The following is a 23,989-nucleotide window of genomic DNA, read 5'->3' as shown; positions in this document are numbered from 1 at the left end:
AGATTGTTCAGCCGCAGGCTCTTCAGGCACAGGCTCTTCAGGCGCGGGTCCCTCAGGCGCAGGTTCCTCAGGCGCAGGTTCCTCAGGCGCAGGTTCCTCAGGCGCAGGTTCCTCAGGCGCAGGTTCCTCAGGCGCAGGTCCCTCAGGCGCAGGTTCCTCAGGCGCAGGCTCTTCAGGCGCAGGCTCTTCAGCAGGAGCGGCTGGAGGCTCTTCTGGGGTATCTTGCTCTTTTGTTGGAGCTGGCTCCTCGTCAGCAACAGCGGCAGCCGTTTGTTGACCCTTCTTCTTCTTTTTATCTTTTTTCTTTTTCTTTGAATTCCCAGTCTTGGCTTCTTCTGCTGGCGGCTCAGGAGCAGGTTCTTCTACCGCTGGCGGCTCTTCTGATTTCTGGTCTGGTTCGGTTGCTTCTGCTGCAGGCGCCGGTGCTTCCTCTGCTGCTTCTGGCGCAGCCTTTTCCTCCTCGCCGGATGCCGTTGGAGGGTCCTGATCGGTTGGTTCAGCTGCGGGTGTGTCTTCTGGTGCTGCTTCGGCGGCGGGCCCTGCTGTTGCCTCTTCCGCCGGTGCTGGCGTTGTCTCCGTTTCTGGAGTAGACTCTGTAGGAGGGGCCTCCGCTTCGCACGTTTCCGCAGCAGCCTTTTCCGCCTCTTCATCTGGGGAGTCGGCTGGCTTCTCTTCACTAGGTTCTGGCGCCGGGCTCTCTTCAGCAGGTACCCCTTCGGCGGCTGGTTCAGCGGGGGCCTCTTCTAAAGCAGATTCCGCGGCTGGCGTCTCGGGTGGCTCTGCCTGTTCGCTCGTTTCGGCTGCAGCTGGCACTGCTTCCTCTGTTGACGTTTCTGGCTTTTCTTCACCAGATTCTGGAGTAGAGTCCGCTGGCTTGTCTGCCTCCGAGGACTCTGCGCTCTCGGCTTTGGGCTCTTCTACCGTATCGGGGGGTGTTGTTGCAACCGAGTCGGCTGTATGATATTAGTACACCAAATAAGCCCGATAAAAGCGATTTATAACCTACCTGCTGCTTCTGTCGATGGGGCATCGTCTGTAGAACTACTTGATTCATCTTTCTGAGTGCCTTCTGGGGCCTGTTCCTTCTCAGCTTCGGGAGAGTCCGTTTTGTTGTCCTGATTATTAGTCGTCAGAAGATCCGCAGAGACAGGATGGTATGAAAACTGAGCAGTAAAACGGTCGAAGGTCTGATAACGAAATTGATCCTCGAACGAGTGATAATTATACGTGGGGAGCTGTGCATACTGGATCGGGGACCCCATTTTCCTCGGATTCCGCCGGGTCGGCCGTGGGATTGGGAACCTCTGGATTATTGTCGCTTATCGGGGCCCTTCCTTTGGCGTTATTGCTCTTCTTCTTATTGTTCTTCTTTTTTGCCATCGCAAAGAGGTCAGGCGTGAACCTCTAAAAATATGATAGGTTCGTATGGGCTGAGGGTTAAATTCGAATATAATAAATCAATGAGACGTCAGATCACAGACGCTTGTGCAATGAGTTGATTCAAGGGGGTTGCTTGGGTACTGGGATGAGGAGTCAATTGCAAAAAGGAAAAATATGAGGCGACGAGACAAATGAGAACTGGGATGTGAGAGCAAAAAGATATTGGATAGCAGGGTTCGACAGATTGCCCATGTAACTAGTGGATCGAAAGGAACTAAAAGTAGCGGGAGGCCCGTCTATCCGCCAACTGCAGTAAGGTCCCTTTGACGACCAACGCGAGGCGACGTATCGCAGTTCGTTCAGCGCCCAGTTGTTTGGGAATCCCCCCCGAATCGCCGAGATTTGGGCTTGAGACTGAGGATGTCATAGACGAACTACGCAACGGCATTTGGTCTCATTGGGCCACGTCTCGCAGGGCCCATGGCGCTGTGGGCCGATTGAGAGAGAGGAGGATAATGGCCCCTCTCTTTGCGAGCATTTCCGCAAAGTGCAATTAGGGAAAAGCCGGTGGGCATTGTGCAATAACAGCTGCATGAAGGCCTGCAGTAGGTGAAAATAGTGGCCGAGTGGTTGGCTTCACTGTGGTGATACGGCGACATTGGGCACAGGGTGCGTGGTCTTAGTGGGGAGCGCACCACTTGTCTGTGTTGCTCACTTGCTACGTATTTTCTTTGACTTGGGCACCTGCCTCTTGCTTTTTCGAGTCCGCCATCAAGAGGGGCTGGGCCAACTGTTGGTTACGCGGTGTTGACACTTGAAAGTCACGAGTCGGACCTGCCAAAGATCTGCCCTGTCGCACACCGCGGGACAATTGCAGATGGATTGGTCCTGTCAAGCCGGTTCATACATTGTACCTGACACAGCCGGGTCAATTCGCCGACGAGAGAGTGGGAAGACCAGCAATGGGAGGACAGTCGGACCTCTGGACTCCTCAGCCTTGGGATCGATAATTCTCGCATCTATCATCATCGATGTTGTGTTAATCTCCGCCGACAACGATATCTGCCCAACAACGCCTGTTTCGGCGAGCGACAGGAGATTTCCAGGTGGCTGGCCAGCGGCAGGGGTGCGTGGAGCCAGCACCGGGCCCTCACNGGGATGGTCTCAAATTGGAGCGAGAACGATTATTACCCGGAATCATGGCGATGGACTTAGCGCAGCACCAGCAAAGACAGACTCGGGATGCAAACTGATGGTTATTTTCCGGGCTGGAGTTGTGTTTGGGGCGTGGAAAGAAGATGGAGAGAGCAATCTTGGAACAAATCACCGCCCCACGTCGATCGCAGGACCACAGACCATCTCCAGTGCCCACTCTCTCATCCACAACCACACCGACCACCGCCCACCGACTTTCTCGAAGTCTTGCGCAGTCGAGCGACTGATGACTCACTCTGCGGTCTGCACTCAGTCTCTTACTCAGCCTTCGGGCACGGTGTGAAGTGGAAATTAGACCCAACCCGAACAGCGTAACAACAGTTCCACGCGGACAATGAGATGCCCTCGATATAGACCGAGGTAGTCAAGAAGGGCATCCGCAGTGGCACCCTCGCGCAAAGTGAGGCGAGACTCGCTGTCATGGCAGCCGGTCAGTGGTCACCTCTGCTATCTGCATGCAAACTATATGCTGCATTGGAGACCCTCGTCATAATTAATTTTAGGACTCGGCCCAAGAACCCTGAGAGAAGCTCTTGGCTTCAGCGCCTTTGCTCCTTCCGTCCTGTTGCATTCCATGCATGCTCCATGCATAGATAGGGGATTTTGGCGAACACGCATTGCGGAGGCGAATACCATGCTCCTTCCACGTTAGCGCTCCGGATGCCCATCACATCTGATCGACTTGCTAGCTGTCCGAGAGGGTGCTACTCGGAAGCCAGCAGGATAAAACAATGGAGATTGAGCAACGCGCTGGTGCTCGTGGAAGGCCTGAACATCAACATTCGGGTCACAATGACATCAGGCAGGCCTCTTCAACCTCATTTCGTCGACACGCATCTTCGTTGATGTGGTGCGCGAGATCAATGGGTGCATTTGCTCCTTTTTATGCACTCAGTGTGTCATAGCTTCTACCTTGTGATGGTTAGAGGTGTGAGTCGGGTAGGATGGGGGTGGGCGGAGGCTAACTGAGCTCTTAGGAATGTGCAGTGAGCTGTGCCTTACTATTGCCCTATTCACGCCTTCCTCTATATCGTCTTGGGACCAGCCCAGCCCATGCGTGAGATACTTAAGGATTCGTAGCCTCTATTGCATGCATCATCGAAGAGAGCCCGGTGGCATCTGTCTTTCGCTGGACGTCCGACATGCCAACCAAGCATTGCCTTCCATAACTGTACAAAACCTAGAGCCAAGTAAGCTTTTGAACTAAACCTTCGACACTTTGAACATTCTAAGGTAGACTTCCAGACTCAGGTTGTTACTCACCGTACATCAGCCCCGTGTTTAGACACTGAAACCGAGTGGTATATTCTCGTATATACTTTGGTAGGTAATCGAATATCCTAGTAATGTTTGAAGACCAAAGTTGAAGTCTGCCAGTTGCACAGTTAAATAGCTCATCCGCATTAAATGCTTAATATGCCCGCATTCCTCTGTTTATTTGGTATTTCAACTCCCCACATTCCTATCAAAATCCCGCAGGCCATCCAGGAATGCCGGATCTCTACGATGTATAAATTCCAGAGAACAACCATCTGTTTCAATGCTGTCTACTAAATACTGCCTCGTCATACATTCTCTCCTCTTTCCCTCACCTCTAGAAGCAAACCAAAAACCAGCCATCCATCCAAAATGAAACCAACAACAGCCGTTCTCCTAACCCTATCTCTCATCGCCGGCACTGCGTTCGCCGACAAGACCTGCACACCTAGCTTCGACTACTGCGCCGATGAGCTGATTAACTCAAAGGGTATGTCTGCACCAACGTCCTAACTAACTAGCTCATGGGATGCTAGTATAAGCTATAACCAGCAACTTATTAACCAAAACGCCCCTTTATAGGCTTCACGAAAGATGATCTCATATCCTCCCTCAAGGGCACCGAGTATGAGGACGCAGACCCGATGGAAATTCTGTACCACTGCACGAACCCGGGAGCCATTGGACATCCGAAGCTTTGTAAGGACGGGTGTAAGGATTCGGGGTCCGAGGGAAGTAAGAAGTGTTAGGCGACTTTCATTTTTTTGAAAGTGTGATCTTCTTGGGTGTGAAGATGCAGTCATTCCACGTGAAATGGACCGTATCTACTATACGTATGCTTGTTACTGCCAGCACGGCTAGGAATTGGTCTGCATTATCCAGCTTTTGGAGGCTCTAGTGCTCCCATGTTGTCCATCCATATGGCCTTCTCTGAAGGGGATTTAGATGCCTAAATAAATATAACCTCGCTGCCAGCCTATAAATACGTGATTGAGTACGTACAGACCTGGATTCTGGATAACAGACCAGGTACGTAGATAGGCGACCAGGGAATTGAATTAGGGCTAAGATTGGTCCTGAGCTCTAGATTATTAATGACCAGCTACCTTAGTATGGATATCATGCACAATTATAACCCTAATAAGGTACTTATACTAAGCTCTAGATGGCCTCTGACGGCTTTGATTTCATTAACCAAGCTAAAATTCACTGCACAAACAATCTGCTGCCTAATAAGTGTAGAGGAAGCGCGGGTTATGCTCTCCAAGCTCCTCGGCCTCTTCCTCCGTCATGCCCTGAACCTTGTAGTCTTCCTTCCCAGTCATCTTCCTCCTGTTCTGGCGACGGAACCATGCCCAGAAGGCTAAGTATATAAATGCCGACATAGCTACCAAACCCATCGAGACGGCATGACCCTTGATGAAGCGGGGGCCTTCGTTTGTTTTGTATAACTGTAAGAAGATATTATTAGCAAGGATGCTCTCTTTGAAACTAAAAAAGGGAGTTTAAAAGACTCACGAATGGAGCTGGAATTCCGGCAGAATTTCCAATAGTAAGTTGCAGCCCAGTAGCCACGGTACGCTTGCCGTACCGAGGATTGTTGCTGGGGAGCCACGCAAGAGGAAGACCGACAATCACGTACAGTCCCATGGCCGAAAGGAAGCAGCCAAAGTACTTGACACCTCCCGGAGCCGGACTCACAAGTATAGCATATCCAGCCGCGCAAGTCAAGCCGAATATCACAGTGAATATAGCGCGTCTCTGGAAGCGGTCAGAGAACCACGCAACAACAAGATAGCTGATTGCGCCTAGAGCGTAGCAAGGAATAGTGAGAGCCTGGACCTGTGCGGTGCTCCAGCCACCGAGGCCCTGGATAATGGTAGGCAGGAAAGTCGAGTATCCGTAAAGGATGGTGTCCCCGCCGAACTGGCCGATAGTGAACAGCCAAATTTTCCAGTCCAGGAGACCTTCATACACGTCTTTCTTGTGCATCTGGTCGGAGGACTTGGTGTGTCCGATTTGGCGGCGCATGCGGAGGTCGATCAGCTCGCGCTCCTGCATGGTGAGGTAGTGAGCGGTATCTGGCGAGTCAGCTAGCCAGAACCAGGTCGCGACTCCAAGGACGAATGTAGGAAGTCCCTCGATGATTATGATCCAGCGCCAGCCGCGAAGGCCAGCGATGCCGTCCATGTAGCCGATACCGTAGCCAAGGAGTCCGCCTACCGATCCAGCGATAGCAGCGGATACAAAGAGATAGCCGATTCGCAGGGCATATTCACGCTTCGTGTAGAACATGGTCAAATAGATGGTAAGACCGGGGAACAGGCCACCTTCCAGCGCTCCGAGGATAACACGGCAAGCGACCAAGCCCCCGTAGCTCTGCACAATTCCAGTCAAGGTGGCAACGACTCCCCAAGACGTCGTTATGAACGAAATCCAGCGAGACGGTTTGAATCGCTTAATGACAAGGTTGGATGGTAGCTCTGAAAGAATATATGTGACGAAAAGAATCGAGACTGCGACTTGGTACTGGTCACCCACTAAACCGAGATCCTCCTCCATTCCATACAACCGCGCATTGCCGATGTTGACGCGGTCTAGGAAACTGAGGAGGTACAGGAGCATGACTGGTGGGACAATCCATAAGTCGAGTTTACGGAGAAGAGCCTTCTCGACAGCAGGGTCAATGTAGATGTCATGATGGTCGGCCGCCTGCTGGTCCTCGACCTCTTTTTCGGGGAGTTTGTCGGATAGCGACGACATGGTGGCGAAAAGCCAAGAAAGAATTAGAGGAGAAGGAGAAATACCAAAGTGGTGGAGGGTGAAGGAGGTTTTATGTTTTTTATGGACCCCGAATCTCCCGGTTTTCGCTACCCCGGATCTGGAGGCGATAACCAAATAAATGCAGGCGTTATTATCAGGTAACAGCTTCTCTGCAAAGTCGGGGTAAAAGCTTAGGGCTCCACGACCCCAAACCAAGCACGGTCAAGACGCGGCATCAACGTGGGTCGGCAGCCGGTAAGGGGAGGAGTTGCCGATGTCGTATCTCGACTAGCGGTTCAGGGGGGGAACCGGTAACTTGAAGGTTGCCGGCTAGCTCAGATATCCGCCAATGGTGGTGAGTGGCTGTTCCATCATCATCATATCATGCCGTTTCCAAACTGCCTATCTTTACGGAGAACAACATGCAGATCAACGTGATAAGCAATCTATCAAGCCGCACGCTTGCCGACCCAAGTACTTGGAAGACTCCACGGAGTGGGTGCTTAAGCTTAATGGCAATTTACCTCGGATGGTCACTGGTCAGATATGCAACAGTACCTGTTTGCCGTGTTAAAATCCAAATAGAAATTGTTCTTCAATCTCGGACGCGAAATCTTTCAGCGTCCCATCCTCGGAGAAGACAGTGTCCATCCACTGAACCTGAGTTCCGTCTAAGAAGCTGCCGATCAAGGGGTTCGCGAGGACGTCAATGTTGTCATAATTGAGCGTTCCTGCTCCCTCTACTCCATTCTCTATACTCGCTGGGGTATGGAATATCTGTTCTTGGGCTGCCGCGACATTCGAAGGTCCTCCGATTCCACCAGCTACTGGCTGTGCCCTCGCAGTGGGAATTGACATCCCTCCTGCGTCAAAACGGCCCATTGCCCGTAAGGTGGATACTCGCGCCTGGATGTGCGACAATCTCTCGCAGAAATCGACTGCGGGAATGTTTCCGTCGTTCTTCAATGATCGGAGCGCGCTGAGTAATGTCTCTAGATGATCGGAGTTTACGGCAGTTGGCTTCATCATGGCTGACATGATGAGGATCATTGCTGCTGAAAAGATGTGGTGGGCATCCCAGTATCCAAATGTAGCGATGGAACCATCTAGAAATAAGCTCTCGACAATATGGCTTGATGCCTGCGCTGCGTTGACACAACTCTCTGCTAGTGCAAGAGTAATAGACGAGACACTCTGTCGCGGTGTCACGTCCTCTCTAGTTCTAGAACCTAGTTGGAATTGCATTTTGAAGAGGTGAAGTAGGACGGGACGAGTGGTCTGAATGATGCATTGGTTATAAGCAAGATGAAGACTTGCGACAGGCCGAGGTGTGCCTCGCTCTTTGACACGCATCTCAGAGGGCAGGTCATCGTGCCATGCACGGAGCTGTTTTAATATGCTATGCACTTGATTGATATATAGCCCCTTTGTGGCCTTTGGTATGCCATAAATTTGGGTTACTAGTGAAGGAAGAATATATGAGTCAGAGAGCCCAGGGATAACGTATACTGGTGATGAAGACTTACGAATATTTCCAATAATTCGCGCTAACTTGATGTTAATCATGAGGTTCCGAGGGTCAAGAAATTCGGCCATCTCGTCCTTCGTCAATCCATCCATACTCGGCATCTCGACGTCAATGTCCTCATCTCTCACAGCAATGGGCTGGCCGAGTTTTGAGGCGGAAAACCGATCGAAGAAGTAGAGAACCCACCATGTCCGTCGCCGGCTCTCTCGTTCAACTGGCGTTAACGTGGTATGTCGCGCGGCTGACCTATGCATTCCCAAGCTTAGGGCAAGTCTCGTGGCAATCCCACTGTAACAATATGCGGTCCTAATACGACCGAGGATGTTGGATGACCACGCCTGTGGAACGTATTAGTTAATCCTCTTCCACGGAGGGTGATATCTTCTCACCAAAAGTGTCAGAACCTCCACCTGCATTAATGAAGGCTCTTCATAGTAATCCAGGTTTTCGTGCAACAGGTGGACCGCCCTTATATAGTAGTCTGTGCCTGGAACGCTGTTGCTATCGCCGACTCCTCTTTTATGCGTATATATCTCTCCCAAGGCCACAAGGGCATAAAACTTGCAGAGCCATAGCATTGACGGTATAAGTTCTCTCCGGTAAACTGCGTCAATTTCCCTCATGAACGTAACCTCAAGGAAGAGTGGATGGTAATTTCCAATGAACCGGCGCGCCACATTCAGCAGTAGTTTAACGTGCATCCGCTCGGGTAAATCAACACCCTGATGCATCGGTAGCCTACCGCGCGTGTTAAGACGATGATAGTTGGATAAACCCGTCGTTGACGGGGTGTAGGTGTCGTCCAGGCATTGTAGGAGCCGGTTGCTGAAGGCAGCGCATGATGCTTCCCCAATGAAGCCAGGTTCTAAAGACCGTTCATGGACGGGATGCTCTGACTGTCTGTCAAAGAGAGGGTTGAACAAATTACTCTCCTCTTTAGACAGCGGCGGAGAATCGTCTTGCTCTTCGCTGTCATTCAAGTGAGGGTTGACGTTACGTTCGCCCCCCAACGCTGGGCTCCGGTTGACGAGGGCCCTTAACCGTCGGTTCTCTTCTTCAAGTTTGTTGATATAGCTGGACGCAAAATCCAATCAGCCTTAATTAAATAGTAGGCCTCAACCTGCAAACCTTTCTGATACTCGGATTTGTCGCTCTTTCGCAGGGAATTGGCATGCTTCAGCCCTGCCCGTAGACACGCATCCCTGACATGGCTGCTCCCCAGAACATTTGATCTTCTGCGAGTGGCATCTATGGCAGCTGGATTAAGTCAGATTAGAACTGTCCAACCAGCTGGAACAGGTATGGAAAATATGCTGTACTCACGCTGCAAGGAGCCGCCTTGGACGTCCCGGTCTTGTTGCCCGGCTACTCATCCAGGTCGCGATGGTCTATCTTCTCCCGTAACACTCGACTAGTCGCACAATGGCAATTTCGCGTCACATAGAAGCAACTGTGGGGTCCGGGGTAACGGCTTGACGGTGATAGACAAGTGAGAGTTGCCGGTCGAAGTGTTGGAGGAGAGTGGCGGCAGCCGTCACGTTACCGACCAAAACCTTCGGCATCTTGAAAATTGCCGAGTCGACCAATTGGGTTATCGAGACCCCGGCTCTCCAACTCCCCCCACACATCGGAGCTTCAACGCCGCGGCGCCCTGGATATAAACTGCAGGAGACGTGGAGGTGTCGAGTCATGTTGTCGCTTCAATCCTACTTTCTTCACCTTCTCCCTCACACTCCTCTCCCGTAATCACGACCTCACAACCTATCCTCCCTCTATTTCCCCGCCTCCATTCCTTACATCTACAAACTTCTATAATGGCAACCCAAGGTATCCGAATCGCTATCGACCGTGGTGGCACTTTCACGGATGCTTGGGCTGAGGTACCTGGACGCAAAGAGCACATCGTCTTCAAGATCCTCTCAGTATGTCCCGACGAATACGACGATGCGCCAACAGAATGTATCAGACAGATTCTAGAGACCGCGTCGGGGACGTCAATACCCAAGGGATCATTATTAGATCTTGAACCCATTGAATCTATTCGCATGGGGACAACAGTCGCTACCAACGCTTTACTAGAGCGAAAAGGAGACCGCGTTGCCTTCCTGGTCACAAAGGGCTTCCGGGACATTCTTCTTATCGGGAACCAAACCAGACCCAACCTGTTTGATCTTTCTGTTCAACGCTTAGAGCAGCTTTATGAGTCTGTGGTTGAGGTGGACGAGCGTATCACTATTGAGGGCGCCAGCGAAGCTCCCCAGGCTCAGGATAAGCCCATCGATGTCTCATCCGATCCAGCACTTGTCATGGGCCAGACCGGAGAGGTCGTGCGAATCATGAAGAAGCCGGACCTGGCCGCTGTCCGTGTTGATCTTGAGAAACTCAAGGCACAAGGTTTCAAGAACATTGCCATTGGCCTTATGCACTCGTATACATATCCAGAGCACGAGCTCCAAATCCAAAAGATCGCCGAAGAGATGGGCTTCAAGGTTTCCGCTTCCTCTGTTCTCCAGTCCATGGCCAAATTTGTTCCTCGGAGTCAATCGGCTGTTGCAGACGCGTACCTTACTCCTATGACCTTTGCTTACCTCGACGGCTTCCGCAAGAATTTCAAGGGCCAATTAGAAGATGAGAGTGCAAACAAGCTTCTTATCTGCCAGTCGGACGGTGGACTTACAAGCTGGTCCAAGTTCACTGGCTTGAGGGGTGTTTTGAGTGGGCCTGCTGGTGGTGTTGTCGGACTGTCGAGGACATGCTACGACGATGCTGACGGGACGCCTGTTCTAGGTTTTGATATGGTATGTAGTATATGTGGTTTTGGATTTTACAGCTGTGATTCTAACGACACTTTACAGGGCGGTACTAGCACAGATGTTGCCAGGTACTCTGGTGCTTTGGAGCACATCTTTGAGAACACCCTGGCAGAGGTCACCATTCAGACTCCTCAGCTGGACATTAACACTGTTGCTGCCGGTGGCGGTTCTATCCTGGCTTGGGAGAATGGGCTTCTCAAGGTTGGCCCAAGCAGTGCTGGTGCGAATCCAGGACCTGCATGCTATGGCAAAGGAGGCCCTCTGACTGTCACTGATGCCAACTTCCTTCTGGGTAGAATTATTCCAGACTTCTTCCCTCGCAAGTTGGATCTAGATACAGTCAAGGAGAAGTTTAGCGCTCTAGCGGACGTCGTCAACAAGGAAAAGGACGGCGGTGAACCATTTACCCCAGAAACTCTGGCTCTTGGTTTTCTGGCTATCGCCAACGCCACCATGACTCGGCCTATCCGAACCCTCAGCGAGGGTCGCGGCTATGGAGCGGCCAGTCACAACCTAGGATGTTTCGGCGGTGCTGGAGGTCAGCACGCTGTTTTCATTGCCCGTGATCTGGGTATCAAGCGGGCCATCATTCCCTGCTATTCCAGTATCTTGTCTGCATATGGAATGGCATTGGCTGACGTCGTGGTTGAGAACCAAGAGCCTGCGGCCATAACCTTCTCAGAAGGGGCCGTGCCTGAGATCAAGGCCCGCCTCGAATCGCTGTCATCTCGAGGCGCCAAGGGCCTTGAAGCTCAGGGCTTTGATGCTAGTGTCACCGAGCATGAGCGTTTCTTGAACATGCGGTACCAAGGAAGTGACACATCTCTTATGATTCAACTTTCAGGGGATGTGGAAGATGCTGGTCAGGCTTTCACAGCCAGACACACCCAGGAATTCGGTTTCTCGCAATCTCGCAACATTCTCGTCGATGACGTCCGTATCCGCAGTGTTGGGAAATCCCGCGTACTGAACATTTCCAGTCCATTCGAGGAGCTCAAGAAGCACGACTCGGAAGGCCTAACCCCTCGCCCAACTCCGATCTTCGGGCGCAAGATCTTCTTTGAAAAGCATGGCTGGACTCAGACGCCTGTGTATGAGCTCAAGTCCATCAGCTCTGGAGTGCGCATTGCCGGTCCTGCTATGATCATCGATAAGACTCAGACAATCGTTGTCGACCACCTGAGCACGGCCATCGTCCTGCCTGAACACGTCGTCCTTGAAGTTGAGCGAGATGGTCAACAGAGCGTCACAACAGATGTTGTCGACCCCGTGCAGCTTAGTGTTTTCGGACATCGATTTATGACAGTTGCAGAGCAGATGGGACACACTATGGAGAAGACATCCATTTCAGTCAACATCAAGGAACGCCTGGACTACTCTTGCGCTATCTTCTCGGCGGATGGAGGACTTGTCGCAAACGCTCCCCATATCCCTAGTCACTTGGGGTCGATGAGCTCTGCGATTGCCTACCAAGCTCAGAAGCATAAGGCGGACCTAAAGCCCGGCGATGTCATTATCAGCAACCACCCGCGAGCGGGTGGCACGCACTTGCCTGACATCACAACGATTACTCCGGTCTTTGACGATGAAGATAAAGAAATTATCTTCTTCGTGGCGAACAGAGGTCACCATGCGGATATTGGTGGCATCGTGCCAGGTTCAATGCCTCCCAACTCTACGGAGTTGTGGCAAGAAGGCGCTGCAATTGAGTCTTTCAAGATGATCAAGGAGGGTGTCTTTGATGAGGCTGGGCTTATCAAGCGTCTTTATGATGAACCAGCGGCATTCCCCGGCTGCAGTGGTACCCGAACCCTGACTGAAAACATTGCCGACTTGAAGGCTGCTGTTGCTTCCAACCAGAAAGGTATAGAGCTTATCCGGGCTCTAGTTAAGGAGTTTACCTGGCCAGTGGTGCAACTTTATATGTATGCCATCCAAGACAACGCCGCCCAGTCTGTGCGGGATCTGCTGAAGCAGTTTGCTGCGAGATACGAAGGTGGTATTCTCGAAGCTACAGAGTACAACGACGATGGCATTCCATTCAAGCTGAAGGTAACCATTGACAAAGAGACCGGTGATGCTGTCTTTGACTTTACTGGAACTGGGGCAGAGCATTCTGGTAACCTGAACGCTCCTCCCACCTGCTCATACTCCGTCATCATGGTACGTGAAAATCTTTATAACCCATGGACAAAAAAAAAAACCAAACACCGAACTAACTTCTATCAAAGTACTGCCTCCGCTGCATGATTTCGACAGATATCCCCCTCAATCAGGGCTGTCTAAAACCCATCAAGGTTGTCTGCCCAGACAACACGATCCTCTCCCCCTCGGCCACGGCAGCAACAGTCGGCTGTACAACCGAAACCTCTCAAAAGGTGGCTGACCTTGTCCTCCGCGCCTTCAACGCAGCAGCCGCCTCCCAGGGTACAATGAACAACCTCAGCTTCGGCTGCGGTGGCACCGACCCGGTCACCGGCGAAGTCACCAAGGGCTTCGGCTACTACGAAACCATCTGCGGTGGGGCCGGCGCCGGGCTAGGCTGGCACGGGGCAAGCGCCGTGCACACACACATGACAAACACACGCATCACGGATCCCGAGATCTTCGAGAAACGATACCCCGTCATCCTACACGAGTTCTCCATCCGCAAGGGGAGCGGTGGTGCGGGCCGCTGGCGCGGTGGAGACGGGTGCTACCGTGAGATCGAATTCACCATGCCTCTGCAAGTTTCTGTTCTTACGGACCGGAGGGTCACGGCGCCATATGGGCTTGAGGGTGGAGAGGACGGAGAGCGAGGCCAGAATATCTGGGTTCGCAAGGATCCTGTGACGGGTGCGACGAGGCGGGTTTCTCTAGGCCCGCGAAAGACGTCCATGTTTGGTGCTGGTGACCGAGTTATCGTCTTCACGCCTGGAGGAGGAGGTTACGGGGCTGATCCAGCCAAGGGTGAGAAGGGATCGAAGTCGTTGACGAATGGCTTAGAGCTGAAACAGCAGGACTCAAGGTCGTTTCTGACGAATGGGTCATTGGGCGTGAGGCACAGCATTGCGACTGGGAATTAGCCCCGTGGGCTGTTGTAGTATATAGCATTTATTTTACACTGCATTTTTAACGATTCCCTTTTGACTTTAATAAATTTATCCAACAAGTTCCTTCCTTTACTTCTCTCCAAATCCAAATTCCTTTCTGTGAAGGGTGCAAAAATTGAACGCAAAAATTCATGGTCCCAGAGGGGGTCGAACCCTCGACTTTCGCGTTATTAGCACGACACTCTAACCGACTGAGTTATGGAACCAGTTGTTGATTTCGCCGGCCAAATTTTGCCATCATGACCGGGAGTGTAAGCTAGGTACTCTCTTGCCCATTCCAACTGCCTATCATTACTCGCTGTGTCGAATATATAGTTCGGTGTAAGGAATACCAAAGGAAAAGGAACCTTCAACCAAGGGTAAGCAATAAGATCAACACTGGAAATTAAAGTGAACTTGGCTCCAAAATAGCTGCTGACAGGGGCCTTTGTCTCACCATTCACGAGTCATGGCTGGAATCAGGAATGCAGCTGAGGCTGAGGCGACGCAAGCCATGCAGCCTAGTCTTTCACACTGCTATAAAGCTCACTCTGCCTCAACACTCAACACATTATCTGAGCATAACTCTATCTACATCAGTCAATCACCATGGGATTCGCAACATTCGTCTACAACCAATTCTTCGTCCACCCCTCCCTCCCCAATGCCTCCTTCACCAACCAAACCGTGATAATCACCGGCTCCAACTCCGGTCTAGGCCGCGAAACAGCCCGTCACATTGCACGCCTCGGTGCCCAAAGAGTCATCCTCGCCGTGCGCGACACCTCCGCCGGCGAATCCGCCCGGCTCGACATCGAACTATCCACCGGCTGCCCACCAGGAACCTGCGAGGTATGGCCGCTCGACCTGGCCGACTCGACCTCCGTCCTCGCCTTCGCAGATAAAGCACTCGCCCTCCCGCGCCTCGACTCCCTCGTCCTAAACGCAGCCGTCGCAACTAAAATTTTCCGCCTTGCCCCAGGCGGCTCCTACGAGCACTCCATCACTGTGAACTCCATCTCTCATTTCCTGCTTGCGATCCTTCTTCTCCCGAAACTGCGCCAGACGGCGCGCCGCAACTTCCCCGCCGCCGAAGAGAGGACTGAGAGGAGGGCTGTCGCGCCACATATCACCGTCCTCACGAGCCAGGTCCATGCGTGGCCGCAGTTCCCACAATGGAAGGACCCGCGCGGGATCTTTGCGTCGCTGAGCGATGAGGCCACAGCGAAGATGGACGAGCGGTACCCCGTGACGAAGCTGTTGAATGTGCTATTGACGAGGGAGCTTGTTGCGCAGATGGGCAGTGCCGGTGACGGTGTGATCGTGAACATGCTCGACACGGGGTTCTGCCACTCGCGGCTGTCGCGCGAGAACGCGGGGATCGAGGCGCTGGTGTTTGATCTTGCGAAGAGGATTTTCGCGCGGTCGGAGGAGGTTGGAGCGCGCACGACGGTTACTGCGATGGCGGGCGGGAGGGAGACGCACGGGCAGTACATGGTGAACGGGGTCGTTGCGTCTGATGCGCTGTCGGAGTTTGTGCGTGGGGAGGATGGGAAGACAGCGCAGAGGAGATTATGGGATGAGTTGAGTGTGATTGCTGAGGGTTTGAGGCCGGGAGTCATGGCCGGGGTTACTTCTTCATAAGAATAAAATTGGATAAGGAGTTGTTATAAGGAGTTTGGAGGTTCTTCAAAATACATAGTATCAAGGAATATAGACAGGGAAATGGATACCAAACTTTTATACTTCCCGAATATCCACACCAGCAACATATACCCAACAATACGGATATGGTACTGTGGTAAATCACTCAATCTCGTAATCCCTCACCGTTCTCGTCCCCGTCACCGGGTTCTGATACTCCCGATGGACATGCTTCGATCCATCCCCACGCCTCTTCACATCTCTCGCCTGGTAGACTCCGTCCTCCGTCATTCTCTCCCGATGATGCCGTTGCCCGCCAGCACCGGTAGCATAATCCACCATCTGGTCATAGGCGCCGCTCTCGGGGTCATAGATGGTGCTCCCCTCGCCATTGTCAAAGGAAGTGGTCTTCACGCGCATTTCAGGATCCTTATCCTTTGCACTGGTGCCCGTGCCCGTGCCCGTCCCCGTCCCTACCGCAGACCTATCGGTGAGGACCTCGTCGTAGTCAACGTCAGCATCGTAGTCGTAGTCGTAGACATCTGGGTCGTTGTCGCCGGCCTGCGGGCCGTAGCTTTGGCCCTGGCTGTAGCCTTGGTCGTAGGTCCCTCCGGCACCGTATCCGGGGCGCGCGTCGCTGTATGTTGTTGCTGAGGGGTTGACGAAGCCGGTGGTGGTGCTGAGATTGAGGTTTATGATGTCGTCGTCGTCGTCATCGTAGTTGTCTATATTGTGGAAGCGGGAGTATCGCGCGGTTGAATAGCGGTCAGTCATTTTGATATTCTCTCTTTTTTAGATAATTGGAGAATTGTATTTTGCTGCTATTGTTGCTTAATCGATTGGTTTGGTGCTTATGTTAAGGAAGAGAGGGTGGCGAGGTGATGGAGTGGTTATGTATGGAATGACCCGGCTTGATGTCACTGGGGCGAGAACCAGGGTCTAGAGTGCCTTGTTAACAGACTAAAGTGCGATCTATCTATAAGCTTAAAATAAAATTAGCAAAATCAATATCCGTTGCGTGAAGACCCTGTCAATCAGTTCTGGTAACCATGTAGTAGATGGATCGACTTAGGGTTGTCCACCTGTATAGATCGAGTCGGTTGTACTGGCAGCACAAACACGGTAGCTTCTTTTGGATCGCAGTCACTGTTAAGATACATTACTACCATTAGAATACTTCCAATACTCCCATGCAATATGTAGGCCGCGCATTTCCTCCTAAGTTATTGTTGTCTCGTTGGAAATCCCCAGTATCCCCGGTCGGTATGCACAGCTCCCATTCCGGTTTCGATACATCCATACAGAAGTTTTATAAGTCCCTTTCCAAAGATGGTACTACTATCAGATATATTTTATAAGTCTGGTATTGCAATCCTCTTAGCCCGTGCTGACAGTCAACCCAGGCGCTAAGTAAGTTAACGAGCAGACATGACTCACACGAACAACACCCCGTCACCCTAGTTATAATATATAATATATACAATAAATACCATCAAATCCCCACACCCACCAACTTCTACAAAGAACTCTGCTTCTTGTTTTCTGCTTGTTTACTCCTACTAACCCAAAGACCCAACGACAACCCACCAACCATGTCATCAACAACAATAACCCCCGCAGTGCCAACCCACACCACAGCCATAAAGTCTCTCGTCACAGCCGCCTTCACAAAATACATCGAGCGAATGGGCAAACCCCCAGCCCCAATGCTCGCAGACTACACCAATCTCGACGGTGTCTTTGTCCTCCTCACTGCAGCCACGCCATCATCATCATCGACCCAGTTCATCCCCAACCCCAGCCTAGATGCTGGGAATGACACAGTCCTCGGCTCTATAACGCTCACCGAAGACCCAGAGACAGACTCAATCAAAGTCAATAATCTAGTTGTGGACCCTGCAGCGCAGGGACGGGGGTATGGACGCGCTCTCATTGAGTTTGCCGAGGCGAGGGCCAGAGAGGCTGGTAGGGAGGCGGTTTCGCTCGCGACGAATGTGAAGATGGTTGAGAATATAGGGCTTTATAAGAAACTGGGGTTTGTGGAGGTTGGGAGGGGAATGGAGAATGGGTATGAAAGGGTTTTTATGAGGAAGGTTTTGGTTTGAAAAAAAGAAGAAAAAGAAAAGATAATAGGCACAAGAAGTGTATACAGGTTTGATTAAGTGCTGTGCTTCTAGTATCGAGGAGTTGGTGTACGCAAGTATAGGAACTGCTATGGCAGCAAATAACGCCCCGTCCTGGATATATATTCCATACTCCAGATTTCCACCCGTATATCAGGGTAGGGTAATTAAAGCATAATAATCTAAGAGTTGATTCTTGGCAACGTCCATGCCAGCTCATTCATTGCCTTGCATATAAGTCCATCACAACGACTGCTTCCGTATGTTCTGAATCATCACTGTGGCATTGAATATAAATTTAAAGCCTAGGTGGGAACTGCACAAACCCGCGGAACCCATCTCTGAGCCTTCGTACCTGCCAGACAATTATACTTGCGGAACCCAAGGCGAACCCCAAGTTCTCGACGAAGCATGGCTGCAACCCCTCGATAACCGTTACCAAGCCCTATATAACCCAGACCAGGGAAGCAAAAACACATAAAATGGTCCCAGAGGGGGTCGAACCCTCGACTTTCGCGTTATTAGCACGACACTCTAACCGACTGAGTTATGGAACCGTGATGGAGTTCTTGAGGTGGATTTTTGACACCATGAGCTGGGCCGGTTTTCATGGCATGTCAAGAGGTTGTGTGGGGTGTATGTAAGCCATTGAACGAGGTAAGAATGCAGGAAATATATCGGATATATCGGATATATCGGAGAGGTATTAAGGACTTACGGCTGGAAGGATCAAATTTCATTGCCGATGGAGTTCATGGGTAGGCTTGTGGGTAGGTGGAGGCATCGTGGGCCAGTTGGGACACTCTGTTAGGAGCAGAGAACGGATCCCAACCATGACGGTATGTACTGAGGTAAGCTATTGAGCTGAGAGTTTAACATATAGAGCTCTCAGATATAACATGTGGAAAGGGACAAGATATAGAAAGGGGACCAGAAGATTTGTGTGTCTTATCCTAGTATCCTAGTTGTAAGAACGTTAGTAAGAAAGCTAGATCTGGGTTATAGAACATAATAATTCGAACCGAACAACAATTGGTTCCATAACTCAGTCGGTTAGAGTGTCGTGCTAATAACGCGAAAGTCGAGGGTTCGACCCCCTCTGGGACCATCAATTTTTGTCCCTATTATTTTTTTTTTTACTGCTAACCTCACATGTGGCTCATGCATTGCAGAAAATAGATGTATTGACTTGGCTGCGCTACTCTGACTCATTCATTGGAGCCAAGCATCGGGGTGACTCAATGGCCCTTTGTGTCTCACCTTCCTGCGGTCTGATTGTCGCTTTTTAACAGCCGCTGCAGATGAAAACTCAATAGGCAGTCGTTCTTCATACACTTCCGCAAGTTGGTGGGTGCCTTCATGGCAAGGCGTCAGGCAGACTGATATTTAGAAAGACTTGCGGCGGGCGATTCCGTCGCATCTCGCATTGAATTTTCGATATACTCCGGTACCCCACGTGGGCGTTCCACGCTGACAAAAGATTTACTACCCCCCAGTTGCAGGATAAACCTTTTTACTATCATCCTTCAACCCCTCGAACAGGGCCATAAGACAGACAGGATGCAGTCGGGCGAAGTTCAGTTCGTTCACTTCAATGACGTCGTGAGCCTTGTCCTGGTCAGAAGCACGTTGCTCTAGGTCCTAATAAATTGCTACCTAGTATCATATTCCATCAGCGGCGCAGCTCACACGGTTCTTGAAGCTACAGAGGGAATTTGCAGCCTCTAATCCAAAGGCTCAAACCCTGACCATTTTCAGCGGTGACGCCTTTTCGCCATCGCTCGAGGCAAGCGTCTTGAAAGGCGAGCATATTTTGCCGATACTAGACCTCGTAGGGATTGACGTTGGGTGTTACGGAAACCATGGTCGGGGCGCAAATCTCGTGTTCCTCTTCCTTGGAGACTGTCACTGACAACCAAAACAACAGACTTTGACTTTGGTGATGCAAAATTGATCGAGCTCTCAAGCCGGCTGAAGTTCCCGTGGCTCCTCTCAAATGGCTTCCACCACCCTGCTGGAGATCGAAAGCGATTGCTCGGTTCTGGTCAAGAGTATCTTGTCCGGAGTATGGACAATGGCCTTCGAGTTGGGTTCATAGGGCTTGCTGGGACGTATGTACCACCCATACATGCCTGACTCATGACTACCTCAGCTAATATTAAAGACAGTGACTGGCCGTCAAATTGCTCAGCTCTGCCACCTTGCGATATTGAATCACCGGTTCTGGCCGCTCGTCGTCTAGCGCGTCATCTGCGGGTAAATGAGCGCTGCGATCTAGTTATTGCACTGACGCACATGCGTGTCCCGGAAGACATGGATGTGGCGAATGCAACTACCGCCGGGGACAGCAGAATCGACTTGCTACTCGGCGGGCATGACCATGAAGTAGTTAGAAGGTTTGCAGGCGACACGGATTTAACCGCTGAGAACGTCGAGCAAGGACGCAAAGTCTCTGACCTTGAAGTCGACGGGAGGCTTCCTGAGGCGGAAGGCAACATCAGACTCGTCAAGAGCGGGACAGACTGGAGAGCCTTGTCGCTAGTACGACTGATTGTTCAAAGAGACGAAAATGGTAATGTGGTAGGGTCTACCGTGAAATGTGGGTAGCTGCCGCTGTTTCAAGTAAGTCTTTTCTTATGACTGATCTGCGAGGAAGTGCAACAATACACCGATACACAGGCCGCCATAGCGACGCCGCAGATACCATCCAACGTGATCGAAATGCTAGAGGAAATTCATCGTCGAGTTGGGAAGCGAGTCCAAAAACCGCTCTTGCACTCGGCTGTCCCACTCGATGGCCGCAACTTTGCAATTCGAAGCCAAGAGACAAACCTGGGCAATATGCTTGCTGACGCTGTTCGGGCGTTCTATGATACCGAGGTGGGCTTCTTCAATGGCGGCGGGGTCAGGAGTGACCTAATCCTGAAAGCAACCGTGCCCGACGGCGAGCCCTTGCTAGTCAGAGACATTATCAGTAAGCCAGATCATCTTTCGCATCTGATAAGAACTGACTAGATAACAACAAAAGATATTTGCCCATTTGGTAATAGCCTTGTCGTCAAGCGGCTCATGGGCGAAGCCATCCGGCTCGCACTGGAGAACTCCGTCTCTGACAAGCATACGGATGGCCGTTTCCTGCAGATTTCGGGACTGCGGATGGTAGCGAGCTGGCAACGGCCAGAGGGGTCTCGGGTCGTAGACGTCTTTCTCGAGAAACCTGATGGTAGGCTTGAACCGCTGGAACTGGCCCGTACCTACACTGTTACCATGCCCGGTTTCATCGCGCAAGGGTTCGACGGATTTTCCTGGTTTCCACAGATGGAGACCATCGTAGGGGAAGAGGCAGCAATGACGGATTCCGGTTTACTCCTTGCCATGCTTGGCCACAACGAAGAACTGGCCGATGGCGATTCGGATCATAATGCTCATGCCACGGGCATTGAGCGAGCCCGCGCGCTGACTATTGTTGGCCAAAACCCTTCTGACTTTTTACCCATTGTGAGCCCTGTTGTAGAAGATAGAATCAAGTTTGTCGGGTTATAGACTTTTATATCGGGCCAATAGAGATAGCTAGACTGAATGCCACAACAGGGATGTATTGGTGTGACTTCGACATGAAGATAACCGGTTCTTGTATAGACCCCTGCGAGTCTGGGCCTCGGGAGAAAGCGTGGGCGTGGGTGCCCGAAGCCTCAAAGACCCATATAAAACTCTTGTTTATCCATAGTGGAGACAGACAGGCCTCGGTGCGTCTTTGGCTGTTTCAGAACAATGTTGCCTCCAGGAGCCCAAACTCCAAAGACCAGACCGAGTTTGTGTCATCGATCAAACCACGACCGAAAGAGCCTGCAGTTAAACTCGAGAATATTAGTGACGCAAAGCCAGACGACAATGATGCGCAGCTGACAAGCGAGGCGGATAAATATCCAGAGAACGGGTGGCCGATGCTTGACCTCGGTTACGAGCCAGTTCCAAACCAAGATACCTAGGCGGCCGTTCCCACTTGTTCTGCCCAAGAATGCGACGGTTCCGACTGGAGGACCGGGTGGAACGGCAAGCTTGATGCCAGAAGACTTGAACGGTTGGCAAATTGGAGAGAGCAAACAAGCAGGATGACCAGAGGCAGAAATGATGGTGGAGTCCCCATTGAGATCGAGTGGAGATTCACGCGTTCACCTCAACGGCCTCGTTTCGACTTCGCCCTTTTTTCTCTCTTCTTCTCAAGTTCTTTCCTCACAAACTGGGTTGCTCTATGAAAAATGGTTCTGTCGAGTATCTGATCCTTATGCATAGCTCTAGCGCCCGTCTTTCTGCAGCACTAATGGACACTTGCCGAGCGCATTCACCTTTCTCTATAACGGATTTCAATCGACGGGCAGCTTAATTTGATATCGCATCTATATTGGAAGATAATAAAGTCCTGGACATGGGGGAGAAGGGCGCCGCGGAATCGAGGGCCCCGGAACGGCCGCATGAGACGGCAAGAGAAACATCACTTTCCGACGACGAAGACCTTCGCTCGATCTCTCAGCGATCGGGAAATACCCAGACGGCCCCAGGAAAAGATGCCGAAGACCAGGTAATGCCCGAGTCACAGGCCGAAGAGCCTCCCAGAGTGGTGCCCAGGCTCAAGCGACGAGGGCTCTTCGGCCAAATTGCCTTGGTAGACGAAGTCGAGAACCCAAAGGCTTATCCAAGGAACAAGAAATGGTTCATCACATTCGTGGTTGCTGTCGCCGGCTCTGTGGCTCCCATGGGCAGTTCAATCTTCTTTCCGGCCCTCACACAGGTCGCCGACGAGCTCAACTCAACAACGACAATCACGAATTTGACCATCTCACTGTATATGTTGAGCATGTCCATCTTTCCGCTGTGGTGGTCGTCCTTCAGTGAGAGGCTTGGACGACGGACAATCTACATAACGTCATTTGCACTCTTCGTCGTCTTCAACGTCCTCTGTGCCGTGTCCAACTCCATCGCCATGCTCATCGTGATGCGTCTACTAAGCGGAGGCGCCTCAGCCTCCGTCCAGGCCGTTGGTGCAGGGACAATCGCCGATATCTGGGATGCCCGCGAGCGAGGCCGCGCCATGGGCATCTTTTACCTTGGCCCGCTGTGCGGCCCATTAATAGCTCCCATCGTTGGAGGAGCCCTGGCCCAACGCTGGCACTGGCGGAGCACAATGTGGTTCTTCTCAGCATTCGGCGGCATTGTCATCACGCTCATCCTTTTTGGCCTGCCCGAGACCCTATCCATAGCAAAGCCCATCCTCCCAGACCCCAGTACCGGTACCGCCGACCCAGACGAAGCCCTCGGCCGTCGCTTAAGCCGGGTCTCCTCGCGTCAAGTCATCGGCGCAACAGCCCGCTGGCTCAAGCTCTTCAAAATGATATTCATCGACCCCCTCAAGATAATCCTCTACCTCCGCTATCTCCCCGTTCTCCTAACAGTCTACTACGCCGCCATAACATTCGGCTCCCTGTACGTCCTCAACGTCAGCATCGAGCACACCTTCGGCGAAGCACCCTACAACTTCGACACACTCATCGTCGGCCTCCTCTACATCCCCAACTCCCTCGGCTACGTAGTGTCAAGTATTTTCGGTGGCCGCTGGATCGACAGCATCATGGTCCGCGAAGCTAAAAAGGCCAACCGCTATGACGAAAACGGTAACCTTGTCTTCCGCCCCGAGGACCGTATGCGCGAGAATGCCTGGCTAGGCGCTATGCTCTACCCCGCTGGTCTGATCTGGTACGGCTGGACCGCGGACCGTGGGGTGTTTTGGCTTGCTCCGGTGCGTACTTAGTATCAAATTTTTTTTCCACATCAACCCCTAACTATATTGTATTGCCACTAACATAGCCCCACAGATGATAGCAAACTTCTTCTTCGGCATCGGCAGCATGCTAATCTTCAGCATGGTAACAACAATGCTGACCGAGTTCATGCCACGCAAATCCTCCGAGGGCGTGGCGCTGAACAACTTCATGCGTAATATCTTCTCGTGCGTGGGCTCGTTCGTCACGGCGCCAATCATCAACGCTATTGGCAACGGCTGGCTGTTTACAATTATTGGTCTTGTGGCGTTTGCGAGTAGTGGGGTTATTGTTGTTATGAAGGTGTTCGGACCAAGGTGGAAGGCGGGCATGGATGCGCTTATGCAGTGAGGACACTCAAGCTTATTTACCTAAGTTT

At 51.7% G+C, this 23,989-nt stretch overlaps 11 protein-coding genes and 3 non-coding genes across 14 annotated transcripts in view; 8 read left to right on the top strand and 6 right to left on the bottom strand.

The window, feature by feature from the left end:
- ASPSYDRAFT_30319 (PE repeat family protein) overlaps positions 1–1,380 on the bottom strand; it is a gene marked incomplete at both ends in the record, with an annotated part of 4,666 nt that extends 3,286 nt beyond the window's left edge. The window contains 3 exons of the mRNA XM_040844769.1: positions 31–953; positions 1,007–1,187; positions 1,246–1,380. Coding sequence (XP_040703259.1) covers positions 31–953; positions 1,007–1,187; positions 1,246–1,380 — 1,239 coding nt within the window. The remainder of the gene's footprint in view (positions 1–30; positions 954–1,006; positions 1,188–1,245) is intronic.
- Positions 1,381–2,116: 736 nt separating this feature from the next.
- Positions 2,117–3,102, top strand: ASPSYDRAFT_866022 (uncharacterized protein). Its single transcript, XM_040851692.1, has one exon. It carries the CDS (start codon positions 2,258–2,260, stop codon positions 2,876–2,878), a length of 621 nt encoding a protein of 206 aa, XP_040703258.1. The 5' UTR covers positions 2,117–2,257; the 3' UTR covers positions 2,879–3,102.
- A 911-nt stretch (positions 3,103–4,013) lies between these two features.
- On the top strand, positions 4,014–4,674 carry ASPSYDRAFT_866266 (uncharacterized protein). The gene is made up of 2 exons (XM_040851698.1): positions 4,014–4,342; positions 4,435–4,674. Exons 1-2 carry the CDS (start codon positions 4,225–4,227, stop codon positions 4,599–4,601), a joined length of 285 nt encoding a protein of 94 aa, XP_040703257.1. The 5' UTR covers positions 4,014–4,224; the 3' UTR covers positions 4,602–4,674.
- A 345-nt stretch (positions 4,675–5,019) lies between these two features.
- Positions 5,020–6,726, bottom strand: ASPSYDRAFT_43799 (uncharacterized protein). The gene is made up of 2 exons (XM_040846730.1): positions 5,371–6,726; positions 5,020–5,303 (listed from the first exon to the last, which is right to left on the bottom strand). Exons 1-2 carry the CDS (start codon positions 6,613–6,615, stop codon positions 5,082–5,084), a joined length of 1,467 nt encoding a protein of 488 aa, XP_040703256.1. The 5' UTR covers positions 6,616–6,726; the 3' UTR covers positions 5,020–5,081.
- Positions 6,727–6,826: 100 nt separating this feature from the next.
- Positions 6,827–9,516, bottom strand: ASPSYDRAFT_1174280 (Zn(II)2Cys6 transcription factor; the record flags this gene model as incomplete). The annotated part of the gene is made up of 5 exons (XM_040840287.1): positions 6,827–8,075; positions 8,142–8,481; positions 8,533–9,217; positions 9,272–9,391; positions 9,467–9,516. 5 exons carry the CDS (start codon positions 9,514–9,516, stop codon positions 7,186–7,188), a joined length of 2,085 nt encoding a protein of 694 aa, XP_040703255.1. The 3' UTR covers positions 6,827–7,185.
- A 250-nt stretch (positions 9,517–9,766) lies between these two features.
- Positions 9,767–14,152, top strand: ASPSYDRAFT_43797 (uncharacterized protein). Its single transcript, XM_040846729.1, has 3 exons — positions 9,767–10,941; positions 10,999–13,119; positions 13,188–14,152. Exons 1-3 carry the CDS (start codon positions 9,958–9,960, stop codon positions 14,019–14,021), a joined length of 3,939 nt encoding a protein of 1,312 aa, XP_040703254.1. The 5' UTR covers positions 9,767–9,957; the 3' UTR covers positions 14,022–14,152.
- Positions 14,153–14,180: 28 nt separating this feature from the next.
- On the bottom strand, positions 14,181–14,254 carry ASPSYDRAFT_t67. The gene has a single exon. It is a non-coding gene; the product is annotated as a tRNA-Ile (tRNA).
- A 382-nt stretch (positions 14,255–14,636) lies between these two features.
- Positions 14,637–15,671, top strand: ASPSYDRAFT_88369 (uncharacterized protein; the record flags this gene model as incomplete). Its single annotated transcript, XM_040851997.1, has 1 exon — positions 14,637–15,671. The coding sequence occupies one exon, from the start codon at positions 14,637–14,639 to the stop codon at positions 15,669–15,671; it is 1,035 nt and encodes a 344-aa protein (XP_040703253.1).
- A 19-nt stretch (positions 15,672–15,690) lies between these two features.
- On the bottom strand, positions 15,691–16,653 carry ASPSYDRAFT_865917 (uncharacterized protein). The gene has a single exon (XM_040851688.1). The coding sequence runs from the start codon at positions 16,443–16,445 to the stop codon at positions 15,834–15,836; it is 612 nt and encodes a 203-aa protein (XP_040703252.1). The 5' UTR covers positions 16,446–16,653; the 3' UTR covers positions 15,691–15,833.
- Positions 16,654–17,170: 517 nt separating this feature from the next.
- ASPSYDRAFT_43795 (GNAT family N-acetyltransferase) lies at positions 17,171–17,957 on the top strand. Its single transcript, XM_040846728.1, has one exon. The coding sequence runs from the start codon at positions 17,264–17,266 to the stop codon at positions 17,774–17,776; it is 513 nt and encodes a 170-aa protein (XP_040703251.1). The 5' UTR covers positions 17,171–17,263; the 3' UTR covers positions 17,777–17,957.
- A 320-nt stretch (positions 17,958–18,277) lies between these two features.
- ASPSYDRAFT_t66 lies at positions 18,278–18,351 on the bottom strand. Its single transcript has one exon. It is a non-coding gene; the product is annotated as a tRNA-Ile (tRNA).
- A 276-nt stretch (positions 18,352–18,627) lies between these two features.
- ASPSYDRAFT_30311 (bifunctional metallophosphatase/5'-nucleotidase) lies at positions 18,628–21,783 on the top strand (the record flags this gene model as incomplete). Its single annotated transcript, XM_040844767.1, has 10 exons — positions 18,628–18,633; positions 19,337–19,396; positions 19,455–19,659; positions 19,722–19,905; positions 19,963–20,374; positions 20,402–20,416; positions 20,474–20,768; positions 20,823–21,292; positions 21,386–21,395; positions 21,434–21,783. 10 exons carry the CDS (start codon positions 18,628–18,630, stop codon positions 21,781–21,783), a joined length of 2,007 nt encoding a protein of 668 aa, XP_040703250.1.
- ASPSYDRAFT_t86 lies at positions 18,829–18,902 on the top strand. The gene has a single exon. It is a non-coding gene; the product is annotated as a tRNA-Ile (tRNA).
- A 437-nt stretch (positions 21,784–22,220) lies between the features above and the next one.
- ASPSYDRAFT_30310 (MFS transporter) lies at positions 22,221–23,961 on the top strand (the record flags this gene model as incomplete). Its single annotated transcript, XM_040844766.1, has 2 exons — positions 22,221–23,588; positions 23,665–23,961. The coding sequence occupies 2 exons, from the start codon at positions 22,221–22,223 to the stop codon at positions 23,959–23,961; spliced, it is 1,665 nt and encodes a 554-aa protein (XP_040703249.1).
- Positions 23,962–23,989: the final 28 nt, after the last annotated feature.

Source organism: Aspergillus sydowii (assembly GCF_001890705.1).
Source record: "Aspergillus sydowii CBS 593.65 unplaced genomic scaffold ASPSYscaffold_4, whole genome shotgun sequence".
Taxonomy (NCBI): Eukaryota; Fungi; Ascomycota; class Eurotiomycetes; order Eurotiales; family Aspergillaceae; genus Aspergillus; species Aspergillus sydowii.
Note: the sequence above shows the minus strand (reverse complement) of the source record. Positions and strands in the feature narration are given on the sequence as shown.

Bases quoted from the DNA above. Each gene is read 5' to 3' on its own strand.
- ASPSYDRAFT_43795 (XM_040846728.1), top strand. From the start codon at position 17,264: ATGTCATCAACAACAATAACCCCCGCAGTGCCAACCCACACCACAGCC.
- ASPSYDRAFT_43799 (XM_040846730.1), bottom strand. From the start codon at position 6,615: ATGTCGTCGCTATCCGACAAACTCCCCGAAAAAGAGGTCGAGGACCAG. The intron at 5,304-5,370 runs GTGAGTCTTTTA...ATCTTCTTACAG, and splicing joins CCGGAATTCCAGCTCCATTC to TTATACAAAACAAACGAAGG.
- ASPSYDRAFT_43797 (XM_040846729.1), top strand. From the start codon at position 9,958: ATGGCAACCCAAGGTATCCGAATCGCTATCGACCGTGGTGGCACTTTC. The intron at 10,942-10,998 runs GTATGTAGTATA...GACACTTTACAG, and splicing joins CTGTTCTAGGTTTTGATATG to GGCGGTACTAGCACAGATGT. The intron at 13,120-13,187 runs GTACGTGAAAAT...CTTCTATCAAAG, and splicing joins GCTCATACTCCGTCATCATG to TACTGCCTCCGCTGCATGAT.
- ASPSYDRAFT_866266 (XM_040851698.1), top strand. From the start codon at position 4,225: ATGAAACCAACAACAGCCGTTCTCCTAACCCTATCTCTCATCGCCGGC. The intron at 4,343-4,434 runs GTATGTCTGCAC...GCCCCTTTATAG, and splicing joins TGAGCTGATTAACTCAAAGG to GCTTCACGAAAGATGATCTC.
- ASPSYDRAFT_865917 (XM_040851688.1), bottom strand. From the start codon at position 16,445: ATGACTGACCGCTATTCAACCGCGCGATACTCCCGCTTCCACAATATA.